The sequence below is a fragment of the Dermacentor variabilis genome, chromosome 2 (genome assembly GCF_050947875.1).
Source record: "Dermacentor variabilis isolate Ectoservices chromosome 2, ASM5094787v1, whole genome shotgun sequence".
NCBI classification, from domain to species: Eukaryota; Metazoa; Arthropoda; class Arachnida; order Ixodida; family Ixodidae; genus Dermacentor; species Dermacentor variabilis.
Window position 1 is genome coordinate 137,296,116 of NC_134569.1, and position 24,254 is coordinate 137,320,369.

The following is a 24,254-nucleotide window of genomic DNA, read 5'->3' on the forward strand; positions in this document are numbered from 1 at the left end:
AAGCTCGCGCAGCGGGACGGCGCATGACAGGTGCAAGGAAATGATGACGCGCTATCCGTCAAAGCCGGTATTTAAAGCTCTCAACAGCAACAAGTGGGTCACCGGTGTACACATTGGGTAGGCCGGGTCTGCAAATTGAACTCGGCCCCAGAATTAGGGTTGGAGGTTCGGGCGGTTTTCCGCATTTCGGCCCCGAATGCGGTCACCGTATATACCTACAGACGTCCGATGCGATGTTGTTGTTGAAGCTTGGGAAAGTTGCTGAAGAGTTCGTCTCGACGGTGCTTCACAGCGCACACGGACTTAAGTGTAAATATAAGCGCTATAGGGAGGTGTTATCTGTAAATAGTTGTAAAACAGAGCGCCGTGCTTCCCGAACAGTATAAGAATCCCAACTGTACTTGCGTGAGATCCTATGTGTTGGCACGCTTGCATAATAATTGTACCGCTGACGCGCAGATCTTATCTATACGCGGGTACGTGCATAGCGCACAACGAGTTGCTTCAAAGACGTCTTGACGCGACTATAGAACCGCATATTTATTCCGGAAAATGTGCTGCAAGCATATACTCGTATATTAAGTGAAGACTCCTCGGCCCGTTTCAACAGACCTGGACTGGGCCTTTTCTCGTACAACCACCAAAACTTCCTCTGTCCATCAACGGCAATAGCTTCGAGCGCAGTACTACCGAACAATTTGGGTTATATTTTTCTTCTTTTTTCTCTATGCTTGGGAGATTTACAATCGCTGGGTGACGCCTTGTTGGTATGGGTACGTTTTTGGCACTGTGAACACTGTTTTCCTCTATAGCGAGTGGCTTTCGAAGCCGCTTTTGCCCATTATAGTGGTCGCCGTTCGTTCGTTCGTTCGTTCGTTCGTTCGTTCGTTCGCTCGCTCGCTCGCTCGCTCGCTCGTTCGTTCGTTCGTTCGTTCGTTCGTTCGTTCGTTCGTTCGTTCGTTCGCTCGCTCCCTCGTTCGATCGTTCGTTCGTTCGCTCGCTCCCTCGTTCGCTCGTTCGTTCGCTCGCTCATTCGTTCGTTCGTTCGTTCGTTCGTTCGTTCGTTCGCTCGCTCGTTCGTTCGTTCGTTCGTTCGTTCGTTCGTTCGTTCGTTCGTTCGCTCCCTCGTTCGTTCGCTCGTTCGTTCGTTCGTTCGTTCGTTCGCTCGCTCCCTCGTTCGTTCGTTCGTTCGTTCGTTCGTTCGCTCGCTCATTCATTCATTCGTTCGTTCGTTCGTTCGCTCGCTCATTCGTTCGTTCGTTCGTTCGTTCGTTCGTTCGCTCGTTCGTTCGTTCGCTCGTTCGTTCGTTCGTTCGCTCGTTCGTTCGCTTGCTCCCTCGTTCGCTCGTTCGTTCGTTCGTTCGCTCGCTCATTCGCTCGTTCGTTCGCTCGCTCGTTCGTTCGTTCGCTCGTTCGTTCGCTCGCTCCCTCGTTCGCTCGTTCGTTCGCTCGTTCGTTCGTTCGTTCGTTCGCTCGCTCCCTCGTTCGTTCGTTCGTTCGTTCGTTCGCTCGCTCATTCGCTCGTTTGTTCGTTCGCTCGCTCCCTCGTTCGCTCGCTCGCTCGTTCGTTCGTTCGTTCGCTCGTTCGTTCGTTCGTTCGTTCGTTCGTTCGTTCGCTCGCTCCCTCGTTCGCTCGTTCGTTCGCTCGCTCCCTCGTTCGCTCGTTCGTTCGTTCGCTCGTTCGTTCGTTCGCTCATTCGTTCGTTCGTTCGTTCGTTCGTTCGTTCGCTCGCTCCCTCGTTCGTTCGCTCGCTCCCTCGTTCGTTCGCTCGCTCCCTCGTTCGCTCGTTCGTTCGTTCGTTCGCTCGCTCGCTCATTCGCTCGTTCGTTCGTTCGTTCGTTCGTTCGTTCGTTCGTTCGTTCGTTCGTTCGTTCGTTCGCCCACGATGGGACCGGGAGACGAATTCCCGCCGCAATGTCGTGGGCCCTCTGGACAGAGGAGTTGAATGTGGAGATTGCTGCTGTTGACGGATTCCTCCCATTGTTATTTCGTGATGGGTGGAGAGGCGTTAAGGGCTGGGCACAGCCAGAGCATGTGTTCAAAAGAGCATGAGTCATGACCACATTTGGGGCACGACTGTGAGTAGTCGCATTCTCTCCTGTTAAGGGACTGAGGAGTGGGGTACGAACGAGTTTGCAGAAGTCTGAGTGTGCTAGCCTGAGGTTTGTTCAACTTGGGATGGGCGGTGGAAATGTCATCATGCCCACCCACTCGATAATGGGAAATAATTTCGTGGAAAGTACATAATGGAAAGTACATTCTGCCCAATGCGTTCCTTTCTTTTCAACTCACTATTGTACCTGCTCATTAAAATAGAATAATACATGCAGTTGCGGTCGCTGGATACACAATAATAGATCGCACAACACGGGCTACACAGCATACACGTAAAGCATGATATATGTCATTGCGAGCCTTCGTAGAAAAAAAAAAATTAATAGCACGCTTTTTTTTTCTCCATATTTTGCTTGCCAAATAACTTCATGCAGGATCACCGCAGAACAACGAGTATACAGCGCGTGGACAAATTGTGCGTTATGTTTCATTTAGGAGTCCCGAAATCTCTGATGAGTTATTTCCCTACCGACGAACAACAAACATGCCGACACACTAAAAACAGTGAGCGCGAAGGCAATAATGAGGAAGCGTTTGACGGGCCTGTCTTAGCGCGCTGTCAAGCTCATCATGTCACGCCAACCAGTCCGCGGCAGCGATATTTGGTTAGCATACACCGTCGAGGAAGTCGACGGAAGGAAGACCAGGAGGGAAAAAAAGATAAAAAATAGAAATAAACCAGGGATCATGACAGGATACCGTTACGATAAGCCCACGACTCCGTTCAACGCGTGTACAAGGTCGAGGCAACTAGAGCGCCTAACAAAATTGCAAGCAGCAATACGCCCCTCACACAGAGAAACCGTTCAAGAAAGAAAGAAAGAAAGAAAGAAAGAAAGAAAGAAAGAAGGAAAGGAAATAGAAAGAGAGAGAGGGGGAAGGTTATAAACAGCAGGGGAAAAGTAATAAACTCGCACAAAAAAAAGAAAGAAAGGACCGCAAGAAGGTCAACTATAGCAAATATAGCAAAGAATTAAACGGAAGACATAGACTCAAGTCGCGCCGAAGGCAATATGAAGATTCCCGAAGAAAAGAAACAGAAAATTACAAAAAGGGAATGAAAGGTCGGGGTCCCGAGAATTACGATCGCAGTGCGTATGAGCCGATATAGCGCGTGCGCCTATTTCATCGTGGAATGAGCTTACCGCACTAAGCCGGTAGCTCGTAAAGAGCAAAGCCGGAGGCGGCGCGCCGGCTTTGCACCCCCCTCCCGGCCGCCGAGAGACGAGGACGATGTAAGTGGGTGGTATCCTTCAATTACGCCCTTAATAAACCGCCGCGTGGCGTACGTGGATCTATGTATCCGCCGGCGACGGCGCGCTTCCACGTACAGTACGAAGTGTGCTGCTCACTGACACGTGCGCGCGCATCGACGGCGTCGTACACATTCGCCGCACGTGCATCTATACGCGGAAACGTCGTACCTGTACGAAAGCTGCAGTCCCAAGTGCTCGAATCCGTGGTGCGACGCTACGTATGTGCGCTCGTGAATTGTGTTCCGTGTGCGTCGACATGGCGTTCGATAATTTTTTTTTCTCGTTTTAGTTTTCCTTCTTTAATACTGCGTTAGTAGTGTTTATGTGGAATAAGCCGGGGCTCGAAAGAGGGCTACCTTCATGTTTTTTTCCTACATTTAAAGTAAACAAACGAAGGAAAAACCAATAAATAAATAAATAAACAAAACTGTAGCACAGTTCATTCAAGGCCCTTATATTTGCGTATGGGATTTATGCGCTCTTTCTGTCTATGTGCAGCGCGCACTGCCTTCTCATCCTTTCTTTCTCCCTGCCTGTCTTTCTTTCCGGAAGTAAAACGGCACATTCGCTATGCGCTTTGCTTCGTCTCTTCAGCAGCGAGCCTCTCGTTTCCGGACGAACGGTGGTCGTTTTCGTCAAACGTTAGCGTCTCGCACCGATCAAAACTCGAAGAAAAAGAAATATATAGGGAAGCAAAATGGGCGCGTGTCCCCGTCCCCTCCCCAAACGAGAGAACAGGGAGAACGTATTAAAAGGAACAAAGGCACCGAGCGAGCAACAAGCGATGGCGTATATAAGACGAAGGCAGGTAACGACCTGCCGCGACACTCTCTATGTGGGCTTCATATGCAACTCGTCCACACCGTAACGGCGATTGCATCACGTCCGCCCTCTCTCTCTCTCTCTGCTACCCTGACCCGCGTGGCCACCGTGCTATACATCCACACTGCAGCGTTTTTATCTGTACAAACGCGCCGCCGCTCCGTGCGCTGTATCGTAAAGGAAAGCGCGATTCATTTGCTGGCACTAAATTCCATACAAAAGGAGGTTACCTTCTTTTGTTTTACCCTTTTGTACTCCCGATGTCTGGGGATATCAGATGTGCTCTTCGAAGAAAAAGCGATTCATGCAGCCGGAAAGAGAGAAAAGGCGGGAAACGGGATGCCAGGAGAAATGTCTATATAGAGTAGAAAATAAGAAAAGGAAACGTTGCCTCAAACAGCCGTGCAATCTAATCTTTTTCCCGAAGATTCCAGAGGAATTTCAGGACAATGAACTCCCTTCCCGCTTATTTCCCTCCCCTCCCTCCCTTGCACGAGCACTCACACACACTTTCCTTCGTGCCGTCTAACATATCAGGCAGGGGTAGATCATTGCAGCAAGGAATTAGAAACAAAATAATAAATAAAGCTCAGCGAGGGATGATGGGAGGAGGGGGAGAGGTGTAACGTAAAAGCAGAGGAATCGATGACAAAAATGTGAAGACCTGAAAATGAGGGTGCCATAACTTTATGAAGAATGGCTCGTGAGAGAAGGTAGAACGAAATGGCTCCTGCTCTTTCTTGGGACTCACTTTGGGGCAGTGAAAAGAAAAAAAAGGGGGGGGGAAGCACCGTATGCGCTAACAGGACGAGGCGGAAGGCAATGCATAGTGAGCACGCGGCGAAAGGGGGTTGGGGCGGGAGGGGGGATTAAAGGGGAGACGAGACGCGACGCGGAAATGAGCAATAAAAACTACTAATAAAAAGGAAGTAAAGGAAAAAAAAACACAGAATCCATGGGATGCACGAGGCATGTATGGTATGGGGACTAGCCTGGACTAAGGGCGCCTGACGGGGCCGCACGTCGGCAGTCGCGTACTTAAACGACATGTGCAGAGTTGACACACAAAAAAAAAAAAGAAAAGAGAAACAGCTAAGGAAGAGCAGAGAGGGGCAATAAATTAGGAACGAAATAAAGAAGTGCGACGTAAAATACGAGAAAGAAAAAAAAAGTTTATACATACCTATATATGTAATTTCGATCTTTAGTGCCGAGGGAAAAAGAAGGGTGGGGAACATATTTATGCGAATGACCGAATTAAACAAAAAAAAAAACAAGGAGAGAAAAACCAGAAAGAAAAATTTTCAGGGAATACCGGAAGCGCAGGGATACCGGGAGGGTAGCCGAAGAATAGGGAACAGAGAGAAGCACTCAGGCGCGCGATTCGGGGAGATTCTGACGACGAGAAGAAAAAGAAAAGATAAGAAAGAAAAAAGAGAGTGTCAAAAGGGGGGTTTAGGGCGGGCATTTTTCATTCCGCCAAGTGCTCCACACGCCGGGCAACGGATGCGATGCAGGCACGCGCTGCGTGGAAACGAACGAGGGAATAACGAGGCGCGCACGGGCCGTTGCCATCAGTTTCTCACCGGCCAAAAAAGAGAACAACGGGGTCGCCTAAGATACACAGTCCGGCACCGCCATAGCCAGCTATAGCGGCGAGACGATTTGAACAAATTCCCCGTCACGTTCGCGGGAGCGCTGTTGTTGACGACTCGCCGATCTCGCAAAATAACGTGCACGAGCTGATTAATTACGGAAGGCCAGTCAAGAAGGCGGGTTATCAAACGAAAACGCAAGGAGAAATAGTATTAGGTTGTATTGGTAGACTATATACGACTGGAACGTTAATATAGAACACTTTTAACATTAGATATATGACTTGGTATACAAGCCAGCAATACAACAACAGCGACAACAACGACTACTGCACTAATAATAATAATAATAACAATAATAATAATAATAATAATAATAATAATAAACGACAAAGTAAAACACGGGTGATGGCGCCACCTGCCACCTCCCAGGTCTCAGCGCACTTCCGGTGACGGTCTCGCGCGCGTGAGCTGTTTGTCTCGTTTCGCGCAGCGCGAGATATTGCGCGCTCTGCACGATAATAACGGTATAAGTCAGTGCGACAATCACGAGCGCTGACGCAGACGTGAGAGGATGAAAGAGCGTGATCGCGGCGCTGGAACACGGTAGAAAACGACATAGTTTCGGTCACTGCGCGCGCGACTGGACGACGTAGGAATAAGCAGACGGAACATGCGAGGTACGATGTTAAAAATAACAGAGAAAAACACGCAGACATTCTGTTTGTATTTAGTAAAGCAATGAAGGGGGCTAGTTGGTGAACGTTCATGGTTATATTGCGCTCAGTTTTACAAACACGATATTAAGGAAGGACAGGACGTGGACGGACGAAGCGCAACGTCCGTCCACGTCCTGTCCTTCCTTAATATCGTGTTTGTAAAACTGAGCGCAATATAACCATGAATGTTCTGTTTGTATGTTTTATTATTGCTTTAATTCGTCTATTGAAGCAACAGATTAAACAAATAACTGATGTTGCCTTGAATAATTCTCGAAGTCACGTGTCCCTGTGAGTGACGTCACAGCACTGCCATGTACGTGGGCGCACTTGTGCGATTGACGTCGACTCTCCGGCTGTGAGAGCGTGGCGCCCGCGAGGATAAGGGCAATCGGTGTTTGGTTTGAAATTTAGGCTCTTTCCGCGGCGCGCATTGTATGCGCTGCGCTTGTCATCTCAGAAATTGCTAGATCCGGTGAGGGTCCCTTTAAGTATCCTCCCCCTCCCCCTATCTCAGCTTAATGTTCTACAGGCGTCATTCTGACAATGTTCGGTCTCCCGAGTGCAATGGTGCAACACACATCCTCTTGACACAACCTTCCCGGCATGTGTACTCCACCTCCGGCCTTTTACATGTATAGTACACGAGAATGACATCGGCGCAGCAAATGATTCCTAGAGGGAAGTAGATAAGCGAAGGAAAGCGGCGCCCTTTCGTGCACAAAACGCGGCGTCGGCGGCCGCCAAGCCCCTATGTCTGTGTGTGTGTGTGCACACACAGCATACAGCATGTCGGCGAGTCGTCCCATGCATGAGCTCAGTTAAACGAGGGCCGCTGGCGGCACGGACAGAGGGAATAAGCGCGCCGACTGCAAGGAGCGGAAATGAAGCACGCGATATGCAGATCTCGAGGAGGAGGGGAGGGGGAAGGGGCCCGCGCGGCGGTGTTTGTGCTCCTCCGACACAGCTGCACAGCTCGAAGAGGGGAGGAAGCGAGGACAGCAGTCTCCGCTTTCAGCGCGCCTTTTCCCTTCTCCGTGTACCGGAAACAGGGATCGGCCGACGGCGGTGTACAGTATAGGTGCTGCGGTAGCGGCTATGGTATACATGGCAGCGCCGCGGTGCAAAAGTCGCCAGGCGACAACGCCGACTCTGTCTTCGTGCCGTCTCTGGGCCCCCTTTCTGCATACGTTAGCCACGTACCCTTTCATGTAGCGCAGTAGCTGTCTTTGTCTAAAGAGCCAGTCTTCGTGTAAACATGAAAAAAAGAGGGGGAAAAAAAGCCTGCTAGCGTGACCCAGCGAAGTTGGTCGCTGGCGGAGGGAATTGTGCATCGCATATCGCGATGCACTGTCCGCCGCGTTCTGCCATACTTATCGTTTTAATTCGGACAAAGTTCAGCTAAATGGGCTGGGTGGGAGGTCGTCCGTCCCGGTTAGTCTTGTTCATACAATCTCTCTCTCTCTCTCTCTAACGACAGTTTTCTTCCTTCTGTCAACCCCTCCCTCTGACGTCCTCCGAAACCGCGTTTACACTCTCTAAAGACGCTCCAGCACAAACTCGTGTAGTCCGTATCGCACTACAAGTACGCGCGACTCCCTGCATACGACCGTTTCCCACACCCTGCAGTAATTCAAGTCTTTCTCTTCCCGCTAACATTCAAACAATTCAAAATTTAACTCCTCCACAAATTTTGCCTGCTTTTTTTTTTCTCCAGCCAGCGAAGCAGCAACAGCGGGCGTGTGTGTCACTCGAACGACGCCACTCGCGCGTCCGTTTCTGCACTGTGTTAAACGCCTCCCGCAACGCGACGGAGAAAAAAAAAAAAAAAAAACCAAACAAACGCAGAAAGCGCCAGCTTGCCAACAAGACTCCCACGCACTCAACACAAGTATACACACTGTGCTGCGCCCTCGCACTACTCAACGCCCCCCCCCCCCCCCGCCCCCTCCTCCTGCTCGTTCTTCTTCAAAAAGACACCCTCCAGCGGGATCTCAAATTCAACACGTGCGTTTTTGACTCTTTGCCTATCCTCTGCTACGCCCCCCCCCCCGCGTTCCACACACACACACACACACACACACACACACACACACACACACACACACACACACACACACACACGCGCGCGCGCGCACGCACGCACACGCACGCACGCACGCACTCTTCGCTAGCCCAGTCTGCCTTGCCTCTATCTATCCCCACTGCGTTTGCGCACACATTCTTATAAATGCCAAGTGAATACACATAAAAATACAAGGGAATGCGATGAACTGCGTTCGCTCGAGAAGCGGCAAGGCGCGCATCAACTGCCTTTCGGCGCCTCTTCCTCCCAGCAAGCCCGGCGCTATCGCACGCGCGCGCCTTTCCCCCGGCAGTGGCGGCAACTTCCGGTGCTTGCCGCTGCAGAGCTTCGCAGAGGAAAGAGTCATCAATTCTCAGCGGTTGCGTGGGTGGAGGGGCATAGAAGAGACGGTTACTTTTCGGCGTTGGACTAACTTCGCGACCGACCGAGGAGGCACAACTCGCACGAATTGCGTCTCGGGTATCAGGCGCGAGCACGGAGCTTCGTCGAGACGTCGGAGCAATCACGCTAATCCGGATATAGCCGATGGTTCGTTTGCGCAAGAAATATTCAGTAAGAGTTCGCAACACGGTTCGCAAAGAACACTCGTTAAAGCGCGAAGTACGAAGAAAAGAAGCTGGTTTTCGAACGCTGTACAAAGAAACGTGGGCGGCGAAACATTTGTTGGAGCTACTTACATCTGCGAAGCCTCCACGGGTTGCGCGTGTCCGGTGACGAGCAACCTTAGCTAGTTCGGTTTACTTTCGAAAGTTTGCTGCGGGAAGCAGTCGCGTCCGTGAAGCGCTTGGCCAAAATCGTAGGGTTGATACAAAAAAAAAAAAAAGAAAACTGCAGGCGTGGGTCACGGGCAGCGGATTTCACTTGTATCGCAGCAAAAGTGGGATTCACGTGCCTCGCGATGCCCCAGGTGACTGACTATACGCTCACACCAAACTCGCCACGTAGTACATACGACGCGATGATGCGTGCTCAAAATAGCGGTAAAAAGAATGTAAGCTATTATACAAAGCGCCTGTACAAGTGGTGGTCACTATGCCAGCACTGACGAATGAACTCTGCTGTCGTTACCAGCGAATGGATGCGGCATAAGACGAGCGCACACATAGCAATTCTAAAATACTAGCAAAAAAAAAACAATGGAAGAAGAAGAAAACAAAACAAATAAATAAAGAAAGAAAGAACACCCCAGCCAGAGGAGTACGAAACCAAAGGGCGCGTCGGTTGCATCGTTTCCTTGAAGTATCACACTTTGTCGGTGACCTCCTTCGTGAATGAGGGGAGAGTAGCACAACCCAGCATTACTTAACTTGCTGACTGTGTACCGCACGCGGTTTCGGTAAAGCTTACTCCACTAAAGAGGGACCTGCACCGAATAAAAAGTGGGTGGTCGATGAAAACAAAGCCCAACTATGTATAGGGCCTTAACCAGGCGATCACTTATATTCCCAGTGATTATTATCACTGATCTACGCCGCTCTGACTCACTCTCTGTGTCCAGGAGAGCCCCACGAAGAAGACATCTCGAGCTCGTACAGGCACACCGTCTCAGAACTTGGCGATGCCATCGTATACGAACCTCCTACGCGATGTAACCGCGTGGAAAAGATGGCAAAGCTAACTTGCTTGGCGCGCGCTTCGGCTTTCTTTCGTATTTAGTCCCCATATTTTTATTCTACGGTAGCCAAAATTGATTACAAAAAAAAAAAAAGAAAGAATTCCACGCCTAGCGTGTATACGGCGATGCGAGCCTCCGCCGACGTCTACGGGAGGGCTGGCGAGGGTATGCGGACGCTTATCCCGCCTCTCCTCCGCCGCGCAGCCATGCACCCAGCCACGGGCGCGATCGATGCCACGGCGAGGTTTTTGCCCCCAAAGTCGTTCCCGCCTGGTCACCGGCCGCGGCGGCGCAAACGCGCGCCGGCGCAGCCCCCCCTCTCGCGCTGCGCACGCACGTCTGGGTCGTGGTCAAGTTTAATCAATGCCCGGCACCAGCAGCAGCAGCTTGGCCACCGAGGACTGGCTCTCTCTCTCTCTCTCTCTCTCTCTCTCTCTCTCTCTCTCTCTCTCTCTCTCTCTCGTATGTAGGTATATAACGGAACGTCAGCGAGTCACGGGATTCCCCGGCGCGCGAGGTGCATGGTGGCCGCCGTTTCGGCCGCGGAAGTTGGGCGCATTGCTTCCTTTATTTTTTTATTTGTTCGTATACATTTTTGCCATTTCTGCAGCGACAGCACGCGGGACGTATATTCCCGATGGCGTGGCGTGGCTGTCTCTCCGATAATGGATGGGGAAGCGCGGAAGCGGCCACGGCGCGAACGCGCCGAATGTCATTACACACGTTTCGCGCCTACCTGCCGGTAATGCCCTCGGTGACAGAAGAGCGGGAATGGTGGTATCCAGGAGGAAGGCATTACGCCGGGAAGACGGCTTAAACCGGCCGCGGCTAATGTGGGAGGGGAACACATCGAGCGAGTTTCGGCCGATGCGAGAGGCCTGCCCGGGTCGCGGCAGGACGGCAGAGGTGGGCTGTTTGTGTAATCGTTTAGTGTATACGTGGTCACGCTGTGTAGTCGGGAAAGAGATGTGTACAGCTCTACTCGCCATGGCAGGCGCGGAAGTCACTGTGGCAGAAAAAAAGGGTCACTCGGGAATATTGGGGCGCTTTAGCAAAGCGCTCGTTACTATACCATGCCGATGCCACACCGACCAGTTATCATCCGAACGCGCGCGGCACAGGTCGGCTAGGACGCTCGCGCAGCTGTAGTTATCGCTCTTCTAAAATGCTCGAACACGCCAGTAAGGAATGTAAGGAACCATTCGAGAGTCGTACGTCACAACACCATGCCAAAAAGCTCTCTCTCTCTCTACTGACGGCTCCTTACCGGCCAGCATTTGACGGCATGCGCGAACCAGCTTGCAACCAGCTTAAATGTACCGAAAAACTGCACGTTTGTTCGCCATTTCGAGTAATAATCGTTGCGAAGTAACTGTTTAAAAATTTAGCCACATCGATCTCATTGCCCGAGAAATTTCGCGCCACGCAATACAGATCTTGATATTTTATTTATTCATTTATTTTGTCCGCACAAAGGAATGTGACAGTATACCGCCATCACCCGTCTACAACTACACTTGCGCGGAGTATACGTATACGCAACCACGTTATATATAGGCGCATTCAGGTAACAAAGCATCCGATGCTTGCCGAGCAGCGATGACCACATATGCGCGACAGTAATTGAGCAGGGCGGGGGGTATTCTGTAAGAGTCCACCTAGTGGACTGTCCATTTTAACCGCCGCTGATTGGCTGGAGCCGCTCGTCTCCTCCTCGCTCGCATAATTCCATCCAATCAGCAGCGGCCGAAATGGACAGTCCAGTATAGGTGGACTCTAGTGGCCTCTTACAGAATACCCCTCCTGGGATATAACACGGTGGCGTTGCATATGCAGGTCAGCTGACACGCCGCTTGTGATAATATTTGTTTACTCGCGCGGCTTTTCCGTTGGCGTTGCTATACCGCGGGCGCTCGTGTATCATAGGCGTCAATCTATAAATAGCACTCGTTCGTGCGAACAGCGAGATGACATCACGCGCGCGCGTCCGGATGAGCCTTCGTTCCGGCGCCGCGAGCAGCAACAGCTTTGAAACACAACGCAGCGCTGCATGGGGTTCCGTTTCCGGGCTCATCGCGACGCCTGTGTGAGAGCGCAATCGCCCGGTCTGTGAACCTGGCAGAGGAGAGAGAGAGAACGCGGTTTGTGATTCGGTACATATAGAACGTTAAAAATCTAACATTCTTCAATCACTAATTATAATTAAGTGCTATATTAAGGATTCCAAATTTACATTTTTTTCTTCTGTAAATGCAGCGCAAACTTTGCAGGAAAAAAAGAAAGCAAGAATAACTTGTATAGCATGAATATCTAAGCCATTTCAGGCCAGTCGTCATAATTACAAAGTTCACTGGCATATACGGATATTTTTTCTGTATAGGTTACGCGATATGTCGTGAAAAGAACTGAACTATTTGTCACGGGTCATAAGTGGAGAGCCTTCTAATGCAGTAAGGAAGGCGCATTAACAGCGGTGATACAGAGCAACCCGTCGAACTTAAATAATAATAATAATAATAATAATAATAATAATAATAATAATAATAATAATAATAATAATAATAATAATAATAACCTGGTATGGGACACCTCTTAAATTATAACTTTCTTTTGTATTACTCTTTTTACTAAAGTGGCTTAAGATATCATTTTGTTTAGCAGATGTTTACGCTTATATGCAGCGCTATGTTCCAATACGGCTTTGTTTTTCTCTTGTCGCTAGTCGGAACAGTCAAAAGCAAGTTGCCTCTCCGTATGCGACGCACCGTGACTAAGAGGACTACATTTATTTTACACCCTTTGGCGCGCGCGCGTATATATATGTATATATATATATATATATATATATATATATATATATATATATATATATATATATATGAGAGGCAGAGAAACACAGGAGAGGAGACGTCGCGATCATTAGGGCGATAGAAAATATGGATTTTTTTTTTTTGCATGTGATTTTATCGCAGGATCTACGTTGCCAACTCTCACATTTCGAGATACGGAAGTAGGACAAGTGACTGCGCGCCTTCGAACCGCATAGCTATATGTGTCCGTGCAATCAACAGGGTCGGTATAGTATTGATAACCTATAGTTCACTGTAAATGCGCATGTACAAGTTTAATTGTCGCAGAGATGTATTGTACTCTGAAAAAGCGACCCCAGTATACCGATGTAGGCCGGGGCGACACGCCACGGGAGTGATTTCCCAAATATTCCCAAACTAAAGATTTCCACGACACGTGATTCGTGCGCTGTTTGTTTGTCCTTGTTCGAAACAAAACGTGTAGCCCGAGAGAGGAGGATTTGCTCCTATATTTGACCGTTTCTTTCCGGGTGGAACCATGATACTCCCTAAGGTAACCTTGCACCCTTCGAGGTTCATCGTTTCTTCAAGCAATAATCGTCATCTAACTTGCGTGGAAGTTCCTTTCTTTAACTCTGCGCCCGGTGGCATACAGCTTTCCTGAAAGGAAAATGGCGAGGGCAGTGTTTAATGAAATACACGGAAGATGGATTATGTTCTTTGGAGATTATATACAGGGTGTCCCAGCTAACTTGCACCAAGATTTTAAACATAGCCAAGAGCTCTAGAGAAATCGTACCGACTGCATGGTAGTCGTATGTACTTACGGCCAGCATTTTTTTCATCCCGAAGTATTACTTAATTAATTACTTTTAATTAGTGAATTTTTAAATTATTGCTTGAATCGCAAACATATCAATTACAAAGTTGTAGGACATCTTAAATGACCTCCGAATAAAACATGTATTTCGTGCTGAGCTCGTCCTGGTTGTTTTTTTTTTCCAAGAAAAAGCAAAAGCCCGCGAAATACGCGAAATAGGAAATAGATGCACACTCGCACGCCGCTACTCCAGCGCCTACAAGCAACCATCGAAACATATACGGCTGCATTCTCTTATCGCCGCATCGTACAAGGCTCCGCGACGCTTATAAATTTGTCGGCGGCGTGTTCTCTTGATGCCGCGACCATCACATAGCGTGAAGCCCCGTATCGAGCTGCCGCCGCTAGCAAAGCCGTGTATCCGTGGCTATTCGCTTGGGAGCGCTTGAGTAGCGGCGCGCGAGCGCGTATCTATTTCGTATTTTGGATGTTTCGCGCGCTTTTGTTTTTTCTCGGAAAAACCAACGAGGCAAAGCTGAGTACTAAACCAATGATTGATTCCGAGGTTATTTGAGGTGCCCAACAACATTGTAATTTGCATGTTTGCGATTCAAACAATAATTAACAAGTTCGCTAATTAAAGTAATTGAGTAATACTTCGTGATGAAAAAAAAATACTGGCCGTAAGTACATACGGCTACTATGCAGTCGGTACGATTTCTCTAGAGCTCTTGGCTATGTTTAAAATCTTGGTGCAAGTTAGCTGGGACACCCTGTATATAATCTCCAAAGAACATAATCCATCTTCCGTGTATTTCATTAAACACTCTGCCCTCGCCATTTTCCTTTCAGGAAAGCTGTATGCCACCGGGCGCAGAGTTAAAGAAAAGAACTTGCACGCAAGTTAGATGACGATTATTGCTTGAAGAAACGATGAACCTCGAAGGGTGCAAGGTTACCTTAGGGAGTATCATGGTTCCACCCGGAAAGAAACGGTCAAATATAGGAGCAAATCCTCCTCTCTCGGGCTACACGTTTTGTTTCGAACAAGGACAAACAAACAGCGCACGAATCACGTGTCGTGGAAATCTTTAGTTTGGGAATATTTGGGAAATCACTCCCGTGGCGTGTCGCCCCGGCCTACATCGGTATACTGGGGTCGCTTTTTCAGAGTACAATACATCTCTGCGACAATTAAACTTGTACATGCGCATTTACAGTGAACTATAGGTTATCAATACTATACCGACCCTGTTGATTGCACGGACACATATAGCTATGCGGTTCGAAGGCGCGCAGTCACTTGTCCTACTTCCGTATCTCGAAATGTGAGAGTTGGCAACATAGATCCTGCGATAAAATCGCATGCAAAAAAAAAAAAGATCCATACTTTCTATCGCCCTAATGATCGCGACGTCTCCTCTCCTGTGTTTCTCTGCCTCTCACAATCAGTTCCGCAGTACGCAACCCTCCCCCCCCCCCCGCCGAATTTTCACCCACCGCGCTTTAATACACCCCTGACTACGAGATGAAGACCGGATGGTTCATCCTGCTTTTCTTTTTCGTCTCTTTGAAATGTTTTTTGGAAACTTCTGCTTAGCAGGTTTTGCCGAGATTAGACAGCTAGCTTTGGGTTTTGAAACCCCTATCTGTACTCCTATAGGCCATCAGCAATCCGGAGTGGTTGTTGCATTCTTGACCCGAGCCTTCCTAAATTTCCAGATTTATCTCTGCTATTCATTACTAATTCCTACCTGTCTGTAATTCCGAAATTCCTTTCATTTTGTTGCCTATATAGATGACAGTTTGCAAACAGGCGCTGCATATTTGCAGTCCTTCGAATACTACATTTGTGGTATATCTGCTTCAATAAGTTGTCCATAACGAGTTGAGATGACAGCAGCAAAATCAACGATGAAAGAAAAAAAAAAAGGGGAGGGGGTCAATCGTCACCTCAACGGCCGAATGAAAAATATGAGATAAATGATATCTTCAGAATCTTCAACACATCCGACACACTGAACTGAGTGCCGCGTCAACCCTTGCACGCATCGAACTATAAAAACTTCAAGCAAGCTCCGTTCGATCCGAGTTAGACCGCTGAACGCGGATGTGTAGCCAGTACGAATAAAAAAAAAAAGAAAGAAAGAGGAGTCATTTGCAAAAGCGTTCTAACTGTAGTTGTTCCTGGCGCACATCCACAGTTACGTGCGAATTACCACGGCCACTGAACTTGGCGAACTGAGCACGGTACATCGGCTCACAACAGCGGCCAACAATATTCAACGCAGAGCTGCCGCCGCCAGCTCGATAAATACTAGGCGACGAAAGCAGTCGGCTCACAGAGGTAACAAAACGGGGGGCGGAAAAGAGGAAAAGGAATGATTGTCACGGAAACGGGGGGGGGGGGGGGGGGGGGGGGCTCGCAAAACTCAATTTGCACAGTGACACGTTCCGACGCGCGACAGACAAGGCTAAATAAGCCGGGCGGATGAATAAATAACTCGGGAACTATGCGGTGTGCGTGCGTTCCCGAGTGCGTGTATAGAAAAATAGAAAAGAAAAGGGAAGAAGGGAGCTCGGGGGGTGTAATTGGACAGAACACTCGTCGTCGCGGCGGTGGAATTTGTCAGCCAGAACAGAATTGAAACACGCAAAAGGAAGCAAACGACATCAACTCTTTTAATTCCACCCCGAGAAACAAGAAAAGAAAAACGAATAAAACAAACGGCACAGTTCGCTCAGACTTTGACACGGAGCCCCATCGTTGTCCCGCGTCACCCTCAGGCGGAGGCAGTAACCGAGTCACGTTGGACTTTCCGCGGCCTCTCCTCCTCCCTCACCTCCTTGCAGCCACACCCTTTCGTTCGAAGAACGCCGAAAGGTGAAGGCAAGCGATGCAAAAAAAGAAGAGTGGAGGATAGCGCATGCCAAGAAAGACATAAAAAACAAACCGTGCAAAGGAAATCCGCCCGAATTCAAGTCAGAGCCAACTCAATCGTATAAGCCAATAGAGATCGGAAGAAGGCGGCAGCAAGCGTAAGTTAATAGGCGAAAGGAAGGATAGAAAGGGTTTCGAGGGGCGGGCAGGAGACACAAGCAAGCGAGCAACAGCGCGGCTCAACTGTAGGCTCTCTATCGCAATTCTATTTGAGAGTTAACGCACGGTGGATCTGTCTGCCGCTACTGTGCGCCTTCTTGTTCCTCTTTCCCCTACCGAAATTCAGTTTGGGCTAAAAAGAAAGAAATAATTAAGGAGGGTTGCTTTCTCCTCTTCGGGGAATCACTCATTTCTTTTTTTTTTCTTTCGAAGGTGCATGTGGGTTGGTGGAGGTGGGGGGAGGATGTGTTAGAAAACAAGAAACAGTTGGAGCAAATGAAAGATTTTATTATTATGGCACAACCAGCGACGATGAGAACGTAAGGATGCGAGGCAAAAGCACTGCAAGAGGTATTGTGCAGACGACGCTGGTAAAGATGCACGACAGCCTAACGCTCTCGCGGTGGAAAGAGAGAGGTCTAATCTCACTTCTGGAGGCAAGAGGAACAACAGCTACAGAAAAAGATAACGGAGCGCTACTCGCAGTACAGTTCGCGATGTGGTAAAACGAGGAGAAACGACCGAGAACGGTTGTGCGGGAGAGAGGTGGGGAGCAGAGAAACAATGCTCAGGAGATGAAGATGAGGAAGACCCGACCAGAACGTACGATGGCACGAGGCGATAAATATAAAGTCGGGAGGCGGAAGGGTGCTAGGGAACGTCGGCTCCGTCGCTTGGGGAGAACGCCTAGGGAGAGCGGGAAAGGGGAAGGTGTAGGAGCGGGGGCGGGAGAGACGCGTGCCCGGAGCAGCATTGGTCTCCTCTCTAACACCGCGCCTGCTGCTTTCCATAAAGACGAGGGAGAACGAGCGCTTTTTGCGAAACGTCCATGCCTCTCCTCCAGCGCGGCCTAGCTTCGCCTCCCTTCTTCCATCCCGGACGGCGCCTGCCTCTGGCAGTCTCCCTAGCTCTCTGGTCGGGGAAAAATCGATCTGACGCCCGGCTGGTGCTAGTACGCAGGCAGGAGCTAGACAGAGCGAAATGGAGAGGGACCTCTCCTCACGCTGTTGCCGGCACCCCCTGTCGCTCAGCTAAACAACATACAGGCAAAAGGAAAGCCGGCACTAACATTTTGCAGCCACCTCACCCCTGCCGCATAGCCTGTGCGAGCAGAGCTGCAGCAGAGGCAAAACGTGAAGTACGCAGCAAGACTGCTCATAACAGCGCAGAGAGGAATGGGGGCTTTCACCTTCCTTTTTGTTTCCCTCTCGCTCCCTCTTTCTATCAGAGAAAACGCTCTCGCTCCATTCTTCCCACTCTGCTCGCACCCCCCCCCCCCCCACCCAAAACCGAACTCGCATTCTCTCGCCCCTTGCCGCCGCCGCTCAGCGCAAACACACAAACCAATCGCGGAAGGTTTCTTTTTAACCTTCCTTTTTTTCCCCTCCCGTTCACCGCCACTTCACCCATGCATGCCTCCTCGGACCAAAGTGCAAACCAACACGAAGATAAACAAGAGTACGCAAGTAAAGAAAAAAAGAAAGAAAGAAAATGACCAAGAAAAACACAGGAGCGAAAACTGCCCGCAGTTTCGAGGAGAGGAGGTACGTCACAGAAGACTGAGAGGAGGGAAGCTAGAGAGAGAGAGAGAGAGCGACTCGCTTGCTCGTCTCTCCTGGGTCTCCCTGGGAAGACCGCTCTCCTTTCCCTTTTCCTAGGAATCCCACTTGCCAGCTCCGCGTCCTCTCCCCTTGCCCTTAACCTTCCCCGTCCATATCCCACTCCCACCGCTTGCCTCCGCTTCCCGTGGGCCCCACGCGTCTACTCCCGTCTACCCTCGCCTCTCTCATCCAACGTCTTCCTCTTTTCGTCCCTTCCACACCGCTATTACTCCTCCTCCCCGCGCCTCCCGGCGGCAGAACGAACAAACACCAGCGCCTCATCCGAAAAAGTGCCGGCCGACGCCGCCGACGAAGAAATGTCCGAACACAATATGGCTTGGGCGTGGTCCATCTCTTCGGGGGCCTTGCGCGCGCACAGCACACACCACACACATACACACACACGCCGCCGTTTGCACGGATGGCTTCCCAATTGGGCGCCGGTCAACAATCGGCGGCGCCTCGTCCCGGCCTCGAATTTGTTCGCGAGGTCTTTCCTCCGGCGGGGCGGCTCCTCCTTGACGTCTTTCCTCTTTCGCTTCCGCTGCACCGTCGCAGCAGTCACTCCGGCACTCAAGTCTCCCATGTAGTAGACGGCGGCTGTTTCCTCTTCAACGGTCCCACGAGTCCGCGCATCCACATGTGTGCGAGTTTAAAATCTGCGAGCGCAATGTTATTCCAGCGCAGCAGGCGAGTGTGAAAAAAAAAAAAAAAGCCTAAGCAGAAGGTCCACCGAGTGAGCAAGCATGTAACACAATAAGCATTTCGGTTCAGAAAAACGATAGTAATAAACAAGAGAAAAAACATCTTTTATCCATGGAGAAACGTCGAAAAGCCCACGAGTCACCACCGTACACATATGCCATGTTTAAGCTCGGCACCCTATTATTACGCCGAGCTCAGCACACGATTTCCGATTTCATAGCACGCAACACCTGAACATAGAGAACCAACTAGCGCGCGTTCAGAGGGCGCGCCCACTAGGTTCCAAAACCGAAACGATATGTTACCGCGCGCACAGAGCGGAGGAAAAAAAATTTTTTTTTTCTTGGGATGGCATTGTACCGCCGCTGCATGCATACGACCGCACACCTTAGACTTTGCTCTCGGAACAAGACCAGAGCAGCAAGAACTGCTGCTTTTCGCAATGTGACGGCGAACGCTTCGCGATGACAGCTCCCGGCGTGACTCGGACGGGGAGCGCACACAGTGCCGGCGCCGTCATGCAGGAGTCGCGCGAGCAGACGCTTCATCGCATTGCTGCAAGATGCGTGCGCTTTAAGTGACGAAAAGAGCATATAAAAGTTGGCGAGGCGATTACAGTTCTCCGGCGCAGACGTTGGGAGTCAGAATATCCTCGGTTACTGCAAGAAAAGCGATAGAGAAACGAGAGATTGTCACTCACGAGGAGTGTCGAGTCCTGTCGCCATGGTAGAAGCAGCAGACGCTTAGCCGGCTTAGCCTCGAGCGCTGCACCGAGCGCTTTTATAAGGACTGCTACTCTCGACACCAACGCTACCTCTAGTAACGCAGCAAACAGTTAACGCTAGCTTATATATGCCAGCAATTCAGTTTGCTTTATAAACGATTAACTTAACTACTGGCTGAGTCTAGTAACATCAATTCAGTTGAAGATGAAATCAAAACCGAACCTTGTTTAATATACCTGCCGCTAGAGGGAGGGCTCTCATTTGTCTGTCAGTCACAAGACAAGCTTCGCCCAGCTGCTTTGATAGACAAGCGAATACGGATTGTGCGGCAAATCGGGCTATTTGGACGTAAATTTTCTTTCCGACTAATTTGCAGGACTCGGATGCAAAACAGATCCAGCGCCATGAAGAAAAAGGTACTCGTTCGAATTCGATTTTCTTCACTCGGAACTGTTTCTTCCGATGTTTTCACGAGCGAAGAAGCGTCGCTACTACCAAGGCAGCATCTTCGGTGATGCATCGTCTTGTGCGGCATCATGTATTGGAGTTTGTCACATGACAAGATTATTTCTATGTGGCATACGTCGTTTGTCGGAGCTTGCTCTTTGGCACTTGACAAACCGGAGTGCTCGTGCACGTGAGACAAGACACGCCTTCCGGTGGTCATATTCTGAGTAGCACGGCTGACAAGTTAAATATCGTGCTTACAGAACCGATCGGAAATATTTCAACAACACACAACTTTCGAATAATGATTTGCTTACCGTTCATCAATTACTGCTAGAAATTTAACTGCTTGGTTTGACGTGAGGAGTCGAACAAGTGTGTTGCCCACGCCGCGCACTAGGCTATTTGAGGAGGTATGCTCTTTGTTCAGGGCTATATTAAAGCGAAATAACTAATGCAATGATAATAAAAATAAGCAGATAGCGACAAGTCTACGTCGCTGAGTGAAGTCAACGCGGTACACGGTATCGGGTTGAGGTAATGGGCACGACAGCCGCACCGTTAGGTTGCGCTTTTCTTTGGAAAATCTTGCTTCACTATCCAAACAAGACTAGCAGAAGAGTACGCATTTGGGCTGGTTGGTTCATGATTACGAGCAGTAAAACAGCGCTAAACAAGAGGATGAGGAGAGGGACACAGACAGCAGCGCTGACTAACAACCAAGTTGTTAGTCAGCGCTGTTGTCAGTGTCCCTCTCCTCGTCCTGTTGTTTAGCGCTGTTTTACTGCTCGTAAGACTAGCAGCTTCACGGAATGGGCAACATCAGTTATGTGTTCGGCCTTATTGAAATTCTGGTGAAGAGGTTTGGAGAGGGGCAACACGATCCTTGTCGAGCCATAAAGTTCTCTTGCTAAATACTCAAATGGAGGGGGAAAGGCAAGGAGGTTCCAGTGCACAGACCGGCTGGCTATCCTATGTTGGAGTAAAGGAAGTTAAAGGTTGTAGAAAAGTCGAGCTAAAAAAAGTGTGTGTCTGTGGTGGTAACGGGGGGGGGGGGGGGGGGGGGGGTAGGAGGAGGCGTGATGTAGCGCATGATAGGTCTGAGTCTGTCACTCTGCCCGCATGGCCTCAAGAAGTGCAACAATGTTGTGCTGAAGACAGTCTGGATCAGTGTGTCAGGATTCTCTCATCTGATAAGGTCCAGTCTATCAACACGAGTGTGATGTAGTGCGCAATAATTCTTGAAGTCTGTCACTCTGCCTGCATGTCCTCAAGGAGTGGAACAGTGTTGGTCTGAGTACAGTCTGGATGAGCGTGTGAGGATTCTCTCCTCCGACAAAGTACGATTGTCCAGTCTATCAAATGGAGCTGAGACTTCCTTTCTAGGTGTACTGTAACGAAGGCATTAATTAACAAAGGAGATGCACAATTGGCCACATTTGTCACATGCAAGGCAGTCGACCATTCCAATGTGAAATGAATAGGGGCTTGTAAAGGCCACACCGAGCCACAGGTGGCACAGAAGTGTTTCTTCAGCTAGCAATATCCCAGGTGGAAGACGGAGCTATAGACACATATTTAAGCTACGGAGGCAGGTTTTTATCAATTCCATAGAGTTCCAGTGTGCCAGTGTAAGCTTGCCTGCTAGTGAGGGAAGTCTTGTGGCTGTGTTAGCTCTTCACAGTGATACTATCATGGGCACATCAGGCGGCCTCATCCACAAGGTCGCTTCCATAGATGCCGCAATGGCCTGGTATCCACTGATATGCTATGCTGTATGTTTTGTTGATTTGTGGTGATGAAATAGTCTTATGTCAGCAACTAATTGTTCATTAAGCTGATTATGAAATGGTGACATAAGACAGTGGAGAGCTGCCTTGGAGTCAATTCTCAAGGGGCTTTCCCAAGAGGGAAGGCCCTGAATCTATGTATGCTGTTTTGTGTTATGCAAAAAGTGCTACATTGCTTTGCCTCATCACTAATAGTGACAGCTAGTCGAAAGTAAACATCAATGAAGCTGCGTCAATTTTTTGAACAAGCTGCATTGTACAGAATTGCATCTGACTTAATGGGTGTTTATTCATCTATGACGCATATTGAGCAGGTGCATGGGGACATTCAGGTGCCAGGCATCCTTGTGAGGCATCGGTTTCAGCGGTTGAGGTCGGCACTTTCATTGAATGATTGCAATACTTGCTGCTTCTTAGTTGTACAACCATTCACAGCATTCACCAATTGTTCTGCTGCATATAATTTTAAGTTGCAACGTATTGTGCCTGCTGTTATCAGTAGGCAGTAGCTTTGTTTTTCCTAATTTTCACAGCTGCAATAGCTTTGTAAGTGCAGTGACAGATGGAAACAAACAACAGGACAGACACAAGCGCTAAGTTCACCGAAGTCTTTACTCAAGGCAGATATGCATCGAGGCGTAGTTATATTTCACCCTGACTTAACATGGTGGCAGCACTCGCCATGTGGAAACAAACAGCTTCTGCCTTTTAACTAGTCTCATTTCAAGCTGGTTAAAAGAAAGATTGTTAGCCTATGCTTTGACAATGCATTTGGTAAATGATGTGACCATTGAATGATAGAATGGTTACTTTGCCAGTCAAACACCTGCCTTATATTGCAGACTGCCAATACAGTGAACACACGATTCAAGATGTGTCCAACTTGGCAACTAGGCAGACAAGTGCATGCGCACTAGTCTACTTGCCTCTCAGAAGTGAAGTATTCCCTTCACATTCAGGCAACTGTGGCTGAGTTTCTTCTTAAGTTGTTTTTGCGTGAGTGTACAGACACTCCAGTCACTTCAGGTAATCGTAAAATATTTGTTATTTTTCCTTACATTCATAACATTTCACACTACTTTAAAAAGCTATCAGAGTCTGCCAATGTCATCATTGCCTTTTTTTCACTTTGAAAGTTAGACAAGCTCTGTAGAATCACTAATCTTGCCGCTGACAAAGAGGGTGGCCGTAGTGAGCATCACAGAACTTGCTTTTTAACTGCAGAGATTGTGCAGTCTATAATATTCCTATCTTATGCAGAAAGGTTTATGTAGGCCAGGTAGAAAAGTGTATAAATGACAGATTAAGAGAGCATAGCAACAATTCAAAGTAAAGATATGATGGCTGGCTCTTTCTGCATTGTAGTATGTGTGGTTGTGAGCTGCTGTCTTACAAATGCTTTGTTGTGTTGAGACAGAGATCAACTCATTAGGCTGATTCTTGAAGCAGCAAAAATAGCAATAAGTACTAAGTGGGTGAGCATGCTTTCTCTTTAATTACTGCATCTATAAATATCTAAGTTTGATCAGTAGTTTTTCTACGCATTGTTAAACATTTCAGTTGAAAATCTACTAGCAGAATCATGCACTGTCTGGCATGAAGACTCAACTTTAACTGTTTGTCAGGTTTGACACATTTCGGCATATTGGGGGAGTGAAAAAATAAAACTTCGACTGGAGTTATCATCGCCACTAGACTACGCTGCTCGTAGCACTTTAATAAAGAGACGAAAAATTTGCGCTTTGGTCTTTTCGGCAATGTAATTTTTAAATGACAGCAGCAGTGAAGACACAGAAGCTTCTCTCCGGTTTTCAATTTTCCAATCTGATGTATAGGCTGTTTCAACAATCTCTCAGACAATTGTAAATGCTAATGAGTGCATGTTATTTTGATAAGTATGTTTGATCAATGTCAAGTGCAACTTTATTTTATTTCCCCCACTGTGAGCTGCTTTTGTTCCTCAGTACTTGGGTATGTTCAAATGATTACGAGCAAGCTTTCTCATCGTGTGGGGTTCTCACTCGCACGAGGGCTTGCAGTCGATTTC

The 24,254-nt window shown here is 48.8% G+C and overlaps 2 protein-coding genes across 2 annotated transcripts in view; one reads left to right on the plus strand and one right to left on the minus strand.

Moving 5' to 3' along the window:
- The window catches only part of LOC142572755 (uncharacterized), a 184,639-nt gene extending 164,631 nt beyond the window's left edge, over positions 1-20,008 (minus strand). Inside the window, exon 1 of the mRNA XM_075682089.1 lies at positions 19,946-20,008. Within this exon, the coding sequence (XP_075538204.1) occupies positions 19,946-19,970 (25 nt within the window). The 5' untranslated portion in view covers positions 19,971-20,008. The remainder of the gene's footprint in view (positions 1-19,945) is intronic.
- A 219-nt stretch (positions 20,009-20,227) lies between these two features.
- The window catches only part of RagA-B (Ras-related GTP binding A/B), a 35,216-nt gene continuing 31,189 nt past the window's right edge, over positions 20,228-24,254 (plus strand). Inside the window, exon 1 of the mRNA XM_075682091.1 lies at positions 20,228-20,386. Coding sequence (XP_075538206.1) covers positions 20,354-20,386 — 33 coding nt within the window. The 5' untranslated portion in view covers positions 20,228-20,353. The remainder of the gene's footprint in view (positions 20,387-24,254) is intronic.